The following is a 13,515-nucleotide window of genomic DNA, read 5'->3' as shown; positions in this document are numbered from 1 at the left end:
CATACTTACTTTCTAAAACCAAGCTACTACATGTTGCTCCACACACTACCGTTGTCTGGTCGTGTTCTCTATCTTCCTTGTATAGTATTTCTCCCCTACAGATAAAATGGTAATTATCTGTCCTCATGTTTTTTTGCGTTTAAGATGATTGGAAGAGGGATTTTCTAATACAAATAATTGGTCCCTAAGGCTTTCTGAAAATGAGCAAATTAAAGACAAAGCAATTAGGCTCTTATTTAGCTTCTAAGTCCCTCTTGTGTGTGTGGGTGACCTCTGTTAAAGGGTGTTTTCTTTACAGGCTCTGTCACTGTTGTCGTCATTGCTAAAGCTGGGATCTAGAAGGGGGGTAGTATAGCAGAACTTGACGTTGTCTTACCTTAGAGCTGGGTGAGCAGGGCTGATGGCTTCAGTAAGTATTTAGATTAACTCTACTTGAATTAAACTGTTGTCTGACATCTGGTCTACTTGGGATTCTTCTCTAATTCTTTGTGTACTAACTTTGAAACAAAAGCTTTGTAAGCTTCATGACCACAATGGAAAGAGTTGCCTGCAAAGATGCTGTGCTGTTTTTTAAGCTATATATGGGCTCTAACTAATCCGTATTTGGATACGATGCTTTCCTTCTAAGAATTGTTTGTCTTTACCGTAGAAATGCATTTACAAAATCCTTGATCTGTTTCATGGTGAATTCTGAAGCACAAACACAAAGGAAATGTTCTCAGCTTCCACTCCAATGGATGAAAGCGAAGAAGTCAAATTGCTGTACGCCGAATTCCAGCTACTGCTTTCAATATTGAGGTGCTCTGCATCAGCTTGAAGGAATGTGCTCTCTTCATTGTAGAGGTAAATAACAACATGCATTCAAATAGTATCACACCTGCATCTGTTTAAAGTCAGTTGGAGTTTGTGCAGGAACCTCAAGCAGCACATATTTAATGCTGGAGTTCAAAGGTGCCAAGCAATAGCTGCTGTATTTTTGGTAACTTTAAGCTGACAAAAAATCTCCATCTCTGTATGGAAGTAGCTAAAGCAGAAGAGTAGCACACGTTGTAAAGCCAAATCACTCTTCTTTTTTCTTTAACTTTGCTTAAAGCCAAATTTGAGTCTGTCCTTTCTATCCAGCATAAATGTTTTAAGTTTCCCCTTATCCAGCATGGAAAATACAACAAGTTCCCCTCCAGCAGAAGGGACTCAACCAATCTCATTTTGTGATGATCTACATACCGTGTTGTTGTTGTCACTGATTTGCCATCTTTTCCCTTCATTAGAACCAGTAGGTTGCTAAAAGGTGTCAGCTGGTTGGGATGTGGAGGCTCACTCAGCAGTAACCACACAAATCCACCTGTTCCTATAGACACACCGTCTCTTCAGTGATGTAGACTAGAAGTCTATAAATTACAGCTGGAAGCGACCCGTTTGGGTCCTAATTAAGTCCTGTGGGAAAGACTACTGACAACTCCTGCAAATTGGACATACCAGAGCAAAAATACAGGAGCTGGTAGATGATGAGAGAAACAGGCTGCATGTCAGTGTAGCAAAATAGATGTCATTAAGTCCTGGGGAAGAATACGTGTAGAGATGAAATAACAGGAGGTTCTCTACCCTAAGGAACAGCTGACATCTGGTATGGCTGGCTGACTCGCTTGCTGTGCGACCCTGGGCAAGGTACAGCTGTTAAGAGCTGTAAGTGAAAAGCACTTTAATTAATCAGTGCTCAGTAAGTGGCTTGAAAATACCTGAAAATTAAAGATGTCCTCAACAGTAACAGAATAGTTATAATAGTGTGACTGTAACAAGATTGTGCTTTAATCTCGTGCATTTTCTTTTCCTGTGCTACTCCATATGTGGTCCAGATTGCCAGCTCAAAAGCAAGTCAGCATCTAGAAGCGTGTAATATTTCTAACATCCCTCCCCTTCTTCCTTCCCTTCAGTTTTGCTCGCTCCACGAGGAAGGGAATGTCTCCTATTTTTTAACCAGACAGCTTCAGAGCCCCCTCTGCTGGAGTGCTGACAGCAGGAGGACAGACGTGGCTTGGCCAGCAGAACGGGACAGGTACCAGCTGCTCTTATGGGGCTGGGGAAGGGGAGAACCAGGCAAGCTTTTTAAGGCCGAGCTTCATGTAGCTGATGTGCTGCTCTACTGGAGGTGAGAGTTGGCCAGTTCGTGTTGTGTCTCGCTGTCCTGAAGTTGGATCACAATGTTGGCTCTGTTAGTTTTCCATTAGTACTGTAGTCAGGGTTTCCATAATGCTGAGAACACCCATTAACAAAATGAGAACTGCTTGGAACCAGTGAGGTGATTCCTCTCAGAATGTCAGAATGCTTTTCTGCATCATCTGAAGATCTATCAAGTTTTTTCTTCTTTCCCTCCACCAATTTACTCCTTTGCACAACTCTCTGGCTGTGGAGATCTACAATAAGGAAGTTTTGCTACGAGACAGCACTCAACCTGGAGACTGCTAAGCTCCCCAGGAAGGATGCATGTACCTAAGCAAGAAAGGAAACAGGAAGGAAAGAAGAAATAGTACATCTGATAGCAAGGAGAGGATGCTCTTTGAGTCAGACAGGTATGCTTCAGAAAGTGCTACCAGAATAGAAAATATGATGGCACAACGATTAAGAGCCTGGGAAATGATGCCAGGAGCTGAATCCCAAAGGGCTGCTCTTGTGCAACATCTAACCAGTCACTGGCTCTGTGCAGCACTCTTATAATCCCTGTTTGTGGGATTAATTTCCTTTTCTTTCTTCATGCAGTGTGACAGCATTAAACAGCTCTATAAAGTTCCTTTAAAACAAATGAGCTCACTATGAACATGGATGCTCCTGGGGAGTCTGGGTGAACATCTATTTTACCTCCAAGCAGTCTGAACACCTTTATGTTGAATTAAGTGTGCTTTGTTGTTGCTGTTTACAGAAATGAAGCTTCTCTTCTGGAAAACAGCAGCTTTAAAAGGATGTGGGCAAATCTGAGTGGAAAACCACAGACTATCAGCTTGTACTGCGGTGTTACTGTAAAGTGAATAACCTCATTTTTATGCTTAAAATTTGCATTAAGTAGAGACTAAAAGTGAAAAAAAGAATTATTCCTGCTTTTCCCCTGAAGATATATGAAACGGACAGCTGCTAAATGTCCATGGTAGAACTGTGGCTGCAGTTAGAAAAGGTACACCAGCTTGTCTAGGAAGAATAATGTGAGGAGGGAAGCCTGCAGTGCCCCCCCTCAAACAGTCTAATGGCACTTGTATATCGGCAGTGTTGTGATCATGTCTCTTAAAAGGGAATAGAGATGCAAAACAGCAGTTTTTGTCTGCCTGTGTGTCTGTCGGGCTAGATAGGTGTGTGAAGTAATGAACCATTAAGGACAAATCATTCTGTTTTCAAAGGAAGAAAAAAGCTTCAGTGAAATCCAGGCTTTCTGGTTAACTGGAGATGGAAGGGGCACGTTTCACTGGGGTGCCCATCTCCTGCCATCTGCTGGGGTCTCCTGGCTCATAGACAAGGGTAGCAACTAGCAAGCCTGGTATCTCCTCAAGTAAACCAGCTTTCTGCACAAAGAGCTTGCAGTGGGTTTCATGTAGCAGGACTCTGGCTGAGCATTTTGTATGAAAACATGTAAGAATTGGAAGACAGATAAAAAATACTGAAGGGTAAAGTGACTATAGCGTGTTTTGACATCAGAGCTGATGCACTAGGGAATTAATACTGAGTTTCTCCAGTTCTAGTGCTGCAATTATTAAAACCTTTCTATAATGACCTTGGCACACACAAAAAAGAATCAAGTGTGATAATTAAATGTGGTGATGAACAGAAGTGGGGAGCTCTCCTAATACAAGGGAACTAGAACATCTTATGGAATTGATGGCTTTGAAGAGTGAGAAACAGGCAGGAGGTGAAATACAGCAGCAGAAAGTGCAAAGCTGTGAATGTAGATGTGGAGGTAAATTTGTGAGGGATTTGAGTACTTGGAAGTTAACAGGGAAAGGAGGCTGGATTTATTTAGTAGGTAGCGGTGAGCCTCTGTGTAAATGCATTTAGAAAGACTGGTCTAATGGCAGTAATGATGATGCTGTGATATAAGAGAGAAGAACTAAAATTAGAATAGAGGCCCAAAAAAAGGCTACCAGGAAGGCACCACAGAGAACTGTATTATTAGAAGAGTTTAAAAGGCTACTCATCTATTAAGGTGGAACCTGAAATGAAATAAGATTATCTTCTTGATGTATTTAGAGAGAAAACACCAGGGAAGAGGAAAGGGTAATGTAAGTGAAAGGATAATCTTGGCATGAAAACAAACAGCTGGGCAAGAATATACAGGAAAACTAGAAAGATTTCTCTAATTTCGGAGTTATACAAGAGATGCTAAAAATGAGCCTAAACAGTGGCAACGTTGGGCTGTTTTTTTCAGATGGGAACTTGAAGGTGATATGTGTGGAAACCCTCTGGTCCAAAACCAAAGGCAGGGCTGAGATGATTGGCTTTGTGCACAGCTTCTGGCCCTCGATGGGTCAGATCTGTTGAGCTAAGCATTCCTTTACGGATTGATTTGTCTGTCTAGTTTGGCATAGCAAGCTCTTTGCATTATCCCAGATAACAGCATCATGATTTGGTGATGCCCTGAACTCCTCCTGGCCCCCACTTTAGAGAAGTTTTCCTTTCCAATCCAGTTTTCCTTCCTGTGTTTTCCAGCTGATGCAGCCTCTCAGACATTGCTGTGGTGCCGATGAGTGAAAACATTGAGAAAACAACACGCTTGCTGCTAGATGTCTGCCGGATAGACAAGCAGCTGCTGAAACCATCTGCTCGAGGTGGGTTTCCCAGCAGCAGGGTGGCCATCATTGCGTCAGGGAAGGAGAGCTGGACTTGTTCTTAATGAAACAAAACCCAAATACACCCCCAAGGTGGAATGGAAGCAAAAGCCAGGGCAGAGCAGCTGAAGGCCGGCTGCTGTTTTTAGAAGCTGAGTTGATTTATGGAGCTTGAGGTAGAATTATTCGGTTAGATTGGACAGGAACAGCAGTTCTTTGCTCTAAAATCTGTTGCGTGGTGTTGGAAATATCCTCAATAATTTTTGGTCAGGACGGTATCTCTGATAAAAGCAGTTTTTATTCGCGATTGCAATGGCGGGCGCCCTGATAGCAGAAGCGCAACTAAGGACACGATGTTACAGCATTTATACCTTGTCTCCCATACCTTTTCCCCTCCCGTTTCCCCTTTGGTTGGGTATTCGAGGTTACAATTTTACCCGAGATTTGCATTTGTTAATTACATTCTGAAGTTTGTTAATTCAGGTGCAGTCTGTCGCCATCCTGCTGTTGTTTCCAAGATGTCTCGGTGCTCTTATCGTATTGATATGTTGATTTCTTTCAAAGCTTCGTCCATTCTGTCTCAGAGACCTTTGTTAAACAAAGAGCCCGGGGAGGGGGGTTGATTCCAGTCCTTCCCGATATCTCTTCAGGCACATCCTTAGGTATGTCACGACTTGCATACTTTTGCAATGCGTACAACAAAACATTAAAACATACATTGTTGCTAGTTTATACAGGTATATTGTTAATTATTTTAACTTCTCCTCTTTGGATCCTTTATTACTCAGGTCTTATTTGTCCAGCACCAAAAATCAGTAGTTCTATTTCAGACAGCTGGACAGGAGCTGCAGTTTTGTACCTATGACTTCTACCTAATAACTACAAATTGCTTCACTTATATAATGAGATCTTGAAATAAAATATTCTTATCTTATTCTAAATGCAGAAACAACATTTGATTCCCACACGTGGCATGTTTGTGTTACGTTTAGCAGGGATGTTTTCTGCTTTATGGTCACAAGGGGAGGTGGCAGCTGGGAATGTTAAAGGAGGAGGGAGGAGAAACAGTCATCAGGAGCCCATCAGCAGGTGAATGAATGGCACAGGTGAGCAGTTCCATTTCTAACAACCACTTTCTCATTAATACGAACCCCTACATGAACGGGAGGGGCGTAGTGAGCTCCAGCCTCATGTACTTAAAGCTCATCCATGTGGATTTACTTTCGTACAGGGTAACTTTAACAAAGGCACTGTGTGATTGCAGCGCTGTGGTGGTGGAAAGTCTGAAGCAGTGCTTTGGAAGACGGTAAAAACAAAATGACAGCAGTGTTTATTGCGTGACTTGGGCGCGTGTCCCTCGGTGCAGGGATGCTGATGGTTACAGGGCCTCTCATTAGGACAGCAGTGAGAGGATGGGATGGCATCTCTTCCCACAGAGGGCCTGCGTGCTGGCTGGGGTGGCCGTGCTCCTTTCTGTTCTGGAACTGTGGTGCTTTTCTCTGCTTGTGTGTGTTGAGCGTAGCTCGGTGGGCAGCAGCCCCTGCCCTTCCCATCGCTTATTGAGCCCTCAGGGAAGGGCCGGGAGCGGAGGGTTGTTGCGCCCGGCTCGGGCTGGGGCGCTCTGAGCCGCAGGTGGGCGCTAGGACCCGGCGGTGCAGTCCGGGCGGTGGGCGGGGCCTCACGGCCGCCCGTCATTCTGATTGGCAGCCGGCTGAGGGCCGGTCCCCTCCGGTGGCGGGCGAGGAGGCGGGGTCAGCCCAGCGAGCATCACGGCCCCCCGCGATTGGCGGGCGACGGTCTGAGCGGCGAGCCGATTGGCGGGCGGTGCCGTCGGGTGGGTGGCTCGGCGGCGCGGATTGGCTGAGAGCGGCGGGTCGGCCCCTGTGATTGGCAGGCGGCGGCGGCGGCGGGTGCGCGGCGGCCGCCGAGCGGTTTGTTTTGCTCGCGGCCCGGTCCGGCGGTGGGGAGCGACCGGCACCGCCCGCGGCCCGCAACCCGCAGCCCCGCCGCCGCCGTGGGAGCCGGAGCGGGGCCTGCCGGAAGGAGGCGGCGGCGCGGGCCTGGGAATGTGGCGGCGGCTCTGAGCCCTCCCCCTCGGCCCGGCCGCCATGGAGCCGCGGCGGTGACAGCGTACCTCAGCGCGCCGCCCGCCCGCACGGCGCGGGCCCAACGCCCGGCGCCATGGGTGAGAACGGGGGCTGAGCGGGGGGGGGGGGGCGGCCGTCGACTCGGCGAGGCCTGGGCCGCGCTCGGGCTGCGGGGCGGGGGCGGGCCGCGAACGGGGCGTCGCCTGAGGGAGGGGGCGAAGCGGCGGGAGCGGGCCGGGGTGGGGGGGGGGGGCACCGGCCGGGTAGGGGCGGCTTCGGGGGGGGGGGGGCTCAAATCCTGGTGTTAGAAAGCCGGGCTGGGGGGGGCTCAGCGCTGAGCTGTGGGCGCAGGTAGGAAAATGCCTCCAAAAGCGGCCCGTCAGTGAGTCCGAACGGTCGGTTTGTTCTGTGTGAAGAACCGCTTCGGTTTTGCCTTTCTTTTTTTCCTTACCTTGTGTTGTTGTTGTTGTTGCCCGGTTCCCTTTTTGCTTTACAGTGGTAAACAATGTAGTTTTTCTAAAGCAGAATTGACTCATTTGCTGGCAGGGGAGTCGCTGCTGTTACCTGCGGGCAGAGCTGCAGTGCTTTGTGGGCCGCAGCTTTCACTCTTCCTCCAAGTTTGGTGCTGTGGGACTCCCTCAGCGTTCAGTCTGTGCATGTAATACGTTCTCTTACTTATAACTGCATTGCAAGCATCACTCCAAGCAAATGCAGGATGTCTCCTTTGTGCCCTGAGACGATCCCAGGCACAGCAACACCGACACGAAATGTCCATTTGTAAATGCAGATCAGATGGGCAGGTCTATAAGCAGATTCCTCTTCTCTAAAGAGAGATGTATGGCGTTACCCAGGCAGTGTCCTCTCTGCAGGAGCCAACCTGATGGTGCGTAACTCACAGCAGCCAACCAGGAGGGTGTGGAGCTTCCATGGAAGTGCTTTGTGGGGCTGTTGGATGCCTCTTTATAAACACGTGAGCATGGGGTGAAGAAGAACAGTTCCACAGAGCTCTGCAGCCTGGTGTTGCAACTGCAGTACTGATTGCTTGCGAAGGGAGAGATCCAAACTCATTAGGCTGTTGTGAGCAGATCTTTTAGAGACTGTTTTGCAACGGGCTGCCTGGCCCTGAGTTTTCTCCCACCTTGTTTCTTATGAGATTCTCTGACAGACGAGTGCTGCCATTGAGAGGTCAGTGTTGCAGGTTGCCGAGCTCCATTGATAGAAGCACAGCTCACTGGTGGCTGATCTCAGGCATTTCACAGAAAGGGCAGTTATTTCCAAACCTGTGCTTTCCAAACAGAGCTCCTCAGCAGCAATAGGAGCACTTGCTTCTAATACAGAGAAACCTACGTGTATGTAGGAAGCAGAGGGGAGGAGGAGCACTCAGGCCCAGATTGAAGTGCTCCTTGCAGGCCTGCTGCTGCCGAGGCTCTCCCCGGCCTGCTCTGCTTTCCTGCCTGTGTCACTTCCTTCCCTTAGCTCTCATTGCCTGGCGCTGTGCAGTGACAGCCCCCACTGCCCGGGGGAGGGAGGGGGCTGAGCCCAGGGTCAGTCAATGGCAGCTAGAATCCTTCAGTGTGAAGGGGAACCTCAGATACGTATCCCAGCTCCATAGGGATGCTCTGCTTTTTCTTCTAAACCTGCAGGCCAAGTTTTCTGTTTTAAACAAACTTGCTCGTTGCCCCTGGTTCTGCTGGCAGAATAGCAGGCAGCATCGCTGTTGGTGGCAGCGGATAACAAATGCGTGTGTTTGCTTTTCTCAAACAACTTCTAGTGCCTTCTGTTACGCTATATAAAATACCATCCTGGATTATAGAGGTTTACAGGCTTTTCTGCACTCTGCAGATGCTTTTACTTTGGGGTTTGTTTGTTGTTGTTTTTTTTAACCCTATTCCTGTTTTATACCACTGCAAACACACCGACCTGCTCGGCCCTGTGGAGCAAACCCTGTACGGGTGGAAATAAACGCGTTATGAGGATGAAGGGTTTTCTCTGTGAGTAGCAGTTCCCCTTTATCCGATGGTAGAAAACCCGTGAGTGTAGTTTTTAAAACATGAGAAGCATTTCCTGGACAACATCTTTGAGCACAAAGCAGAGCTGTGTTTCCCAGACCTACTGGAGACGTAGCAGCAAAGGGTCCTTCAGTCAGCTTCCAAAATTGCTTATTTTTCATTCCTAATAACTTTTGCATTGTGTGATTAATGTGATGCTGCTGCAGATACTCCCTTAAAGCCAATCTGTGGAAATCCTCTCTTTTGATGGAAAGAAGTTTTCATGCTTGGCAACATTAAATCCATCACAATGTTGTCCTAGATGGAAACATTTCTTCCTTAGGCAAATGCGTATTTCACACTGATTTTGTGTTTAAAAAATGAGAAATGCTTTGTTTCCCACCAAACCAACATAAGGATGAATTCTCTTGTATATATTGGTAGGTGAGGGAGGTGGTAGTCCAGTGTGTGATTACTAACATCATAGAAGCTCCACCTGCTGCTGCATGGCACTGTGTGGCTGTGTGGTGTAAGATCATAGCATTGGTGCTTGCCTGCAGGTGAATGGAGCTCCCAGCAGTGCTGCAGCCCTTCCTGCTCACCAGGGGGTTCTGCTGCTATCCAGGTGCTGCCATGAAGAGTTTCACATTGCAGAGTTGTGTCAATGCACGAGTTAGCTAGTAAGTAGTTGCACAGCTGAGCTGCAGCCTGCATCAGGAGGCTGTGGGTGCCCCATCCCTGCAGGCATTCAAGGCCAGGCTGGATGTGGCTCTGGGCAGCCTCGTCTGGTGGTTGGCAACCCTGCAGCATAGCAGGGGGTTGAAACTGGATGAGCATCGTGGTCCTTTTGAACCCAGGCCGTTCCATGATGTGATTCTCTGATATGATTTTGTGATAGGAGGCAGATAGCTGGTCGGACACGTGTCCTCTCTGCCCACTTCCTCCAGCAAATGAGAGACTTTGAAAATCAGCCGACGTGAGCACAGCCTGGGCTTTGGCACCATGCACCAGCAGCCTGTGAGTGCATCTTAACTGCTGCTCCTTGTTTTGGACTGAGGTGCCATGGTGTTCAGACCAATTTCTCATTCATAGACGTATTCTTTGATTGACTTGATTTCGTGTCATGAGCGCCCAGTTAGAAGCTGTTTTCTTAGCTGTTTTGCTTGCCCAAAGGAACCCTGACCGTCTGCCAAGACAAGCTCTTCTTCATCCTCCTGGTAGCCAGCCAAACCCAAACTGTGCTGTAGTGGAAAACTTGCATCCCTGCTCCTCGCAGTGTGCCTTGGGTGCTGGGCGCTCAGCAGTTCACCACTCCATCGATGTCACAGTTTGTTATGCGGAGGTGCAGCCCCTATTGGCCGCCTTGCTCAAAGATTATGCTTAATACCAAACAAGAGGAAGGAATGAGAGTAAATTGGAGATGCTCCAGGGAGGTAAAAGGGGAAGCGTTCAGATGTAAGGTTGAAAACATACAGTTCTGAGAGGAGAAGGCTGTGGGGAGACCTCACTGTGGCCATCCAGTATTTGAAAGGAGTGTATTAACAGGAGAGGGAATGACTGTGAGCATGGGTAGTGATAGGACAAGGGGAATGGTTTTAAACTGAGACAAGGGAGGTTTAGGTTGGATATTAGGAGGAAGTTTTTTACCCAGAGGGTGGTGACGTGCAGGAACAGGTTGCCCAAGGAGGCTGTGGATGCCCCATCCCTGCAGGCATTCAAGGCCAGGCTGGATGTGGCTCTGGGCAGCCTGGGCTGGTGATTAGCAACTCTGCACATAGCAGGGGTTGGAACTGGATGAGCATTGTGGGCCTTTGCAACCCAGGCCATTCTATGGTTCATTCACAACCTTATTTTCCCCTTTTGCTCCCACAAGGGGTTACGGAGTGCTGAGATGGATCCTAGCAATTATTTCCTTTGGCTGAAGTGCTCTTCAAAAGCAACCTCTTGCTTTGGTTATGTTACTTACACCCCTGCTAGAAGAGACAGTGTAAAACTCTGATCAGTTTTATCTCTGAATAAATGCTACAGTGCCTTGTCAAAATCCCATAGTAGCCCATAATAGTCTTTTTCTCGGTGATGCTGGGAGTAAATGTGGTGAATGCAAGATCTCAGAATGTGGGCTCCAAAGTGAGCTTCAGCTCTGAGGAGCGCTGTGTTGCATTTATTGATTCCTGATACGATCAGAATCATTGAAACCATGAATTTGTTTGTTAATGGTCCCTTGAAGCCCCAGAACTGGGGAACTGTTGTGTCTGGGCTGCTCTGCATGAAGAGGTTCCAGTGAATGAGCTCGGACACACTGCTTGGATTGAAAATGCCTCCTCTTGTTCACCTTGTGTCCCTTCAGTGTGTCAAAGCAGTAGCAAGCTCCAATGCTATCAAGAAGGCCGGGTTTAAATTAACTAGAAGAGGTTTAATGGGAGTACAGTCCTGTTTTTTTAATGGTTAAACAATAGCTCTTACCTTTGGGGGAGGAATAAAGCTGCCTCTCAGGAAAAGTTAAGCAGAGAAGGGCTTACACTGCCTTGCAGCACATGGTGAAGGTGCAGTGCAAGCACTAGTGCTCCTTGCAGAGCACCTATTGACCTTCTGGCCAGGAACTGGGGAGAAAGCCAATATGGTTTCTGTTCTGGCTGGGACAAGTTTAGATGATACCCCCTTACACACAGGCCTGTGTTCTGTTTTCTTGCTTCTAAGTGTTGGTAGCATTTGTTCCTGCGTGCTTTAGACGTACATCCCTCATCTGTCATCTTTAAGCATTGCAAAGATCTAATTTGCTATTCAGACATTGTTTAATTTTGAATCCAGTCTTTTGCATAAAACATAAGCTGTCTTTATTGAGACACTCATGAACAGATGCGTGACGTGAAACTGGAGGAACAACTCCTCCATGTGAGTCACCTTCACAGAGAAATGCAGGTGCAAGCAGGTCTGCCACTGAGTGTCCAGCAACTGCTCTACTTTCCCATGAACACCTTTACCCATCCAACTCAGTGTCCTGAATTGTGAATAGATGTGTAGCCTAAAAGCACTCATTTCAATTCAGACCCATCAAGCTGATATGTTTAAGGACCTCAGAGAGAAAGGAGGAATCTGATGTCTCACAGAGTGCCTGCTGTACAAGCAGAGTGACTGGTCCTGTCCCATTACAACCAAACTTCATGTGCCAGATTTGGTTTATTTCCCTTCTATGCAGCATCAAGTAATTCAGGAGATCTTGCAGAAGCAGAGGGTTATTTTCAGTGGCTGTTAAAACACCTTCAAGTTGGCATCCACCACAGCTCTTATGCATTTTGCAATGGAAGAACTCTTTAAATTAGCATCCAAAGGTGATTTTCAGACTGTAGTATACACTGAAATATCTCTGTGCATGTTTTTATTTTCTTGCATTTGCTGAGGCCTTGAATTGAACTTGCTGCATTTTGCTCTGGCAGCATAATTTCCTTTCTGCTGGCCACAGTCAGTCACGGTGGCAAGCAGGAATTCTAAGGCAATGGGATGTTCAGTTGGAAGGAAGAGATTCTTACTGGGTTTTCCTTGGCAGAAGCACAACAGATTGCTCTTCCTAAATGATCTGTGATGGTGTAGCAAATCTGTCCAAGTGGGGCTGTTCATTCTGAAGGCATCTTAACAGAACCAGGGCCCTGGGGGTATTTATTCTGTAATCTGTTTTGAACCTTATCACATCAGATCCTCCTGTGACACTGGACAAGCAACTTAAAATTGGTCTATTTACTACTTCAGGATCTTAGGTTGTTTGGTTTTTTGTATAACTAAATGAAATTACAGTGTGTTTGCAGAGATCTCTTAAAAAAGAGCTGACTTTCTGTGAGCCAGCAGAAACCCAGCGCAGAAGTGTTACAGTCAATGCTCACACAAGGTACTCACTATCAAAATTCCTGTGCCCTGCAGACGAACAAGAGGCCTTGAACTCCATCATGAAGGACCTGGTAGCCCTCCAGATGAGCCGACGTCACAGACTGACTGGATTTGATACCATGAAGAATAAAGACGCTGCTCACTCCAACAAACAGGTAAAGGGATGTTTAATGAGTGCTTGGAATCAGTGCCTGGGGACAGAAGGGACAGAGCAGGCTGACAGTGGGCCTGCTGCCTGCATTCTGCCATGTGCTTTTAGCATCACAAGTGAACACTCCCTGTTCTTGCTCAGGTGTTGCCATCATGGTAGCTTTGTTCATTTATTTACCTTCATGGCCTAAGGAAGGTGCAGTTTGGATGTTTTGCAATGTCTCAGCGTTCCATCTTCCTCCTACATGCGTTTCTGATGGGTTTTGATCTGTGTAGATTAGCTAAGAAACTGAACAAGCGGTTTTCTGGTCTGTACTGCCTTTTTATTTAAACGAGTTTTCTTCTTATTCCTTAAGAAAAAACACAATGCCAGCAGTCCACCCCTCTTGGGCAGCCCTGCAATAACAAACCAGTGTGCCTCTGCAGTGGAAGAAAAAAAACTTCCGGTAAGAAAGTTTGCTTCCTATTCAATATTAGTGATTATAAATTAGGAACATGGTTTAAAATTGTGTGTGGCAGCTTTTACAGGATTCATTTCAGTAGATGTGAAGGCCAGGAGAGCTTTTCCTTACTGATTCTATCATGATAAAGTAGTAGCATGTGGTT

At 47.1% G+C, this 13,515-nt stretch overlaps 1 protein-coding gene across 2 annotated transcripts in view; it reads left to right on the top strand.

Annotated features, from left to right (window-relative positions):
- Window positions 1-6,718: 6,718 nt before the first annotated feature.
- The window catches only part of MAP3K3 (mitogen-activated protein kinase kinase kinase 3), a 37,210-nt gene continuing 30,413 nt past the window's right edge, over window positions 6,719-13,515 (top strand). For both annotated transcript variants that reach the window (XM_072356729.1, XM_072356728.1), the window contains exons 1-3: window positions 6,719-6,990; window positions 12,793-12,914; window positions 13,266-13,355. In XM_072356729.1, coding sequence (XP_072212830.1) covers window positions 6,987-6,990; window positions 12,793-12,914; window positions 13,266-13,355 — 216 coding nt within the window. In that variant the 5' untranslated portion in view covers window positions 6,719-6,986. The remainder of the gene's footprint in view (window positions 6,991-12,792; window positions 12,915-13,265; window positions 13,356-13,515) is intronic.

This window comes from Excalfactoria chinensis, chromosome 24 (assembly GCF_039878825.1).
Source record: "Excalfactoria chinensis isolate bCotChi1 chromosome 24, bCotChi1.hap2, whole genome shotgun sequence".
Lineage (NCBI taxonomy): Eukaryota > Metazoa > Chordata > Aves > Galliformes > Phasianidae > Excalfactoria > Excalfactoria chinensis.
This window is presented reverse-complemented; position numbering and strand designations above follow the sequence as displayed.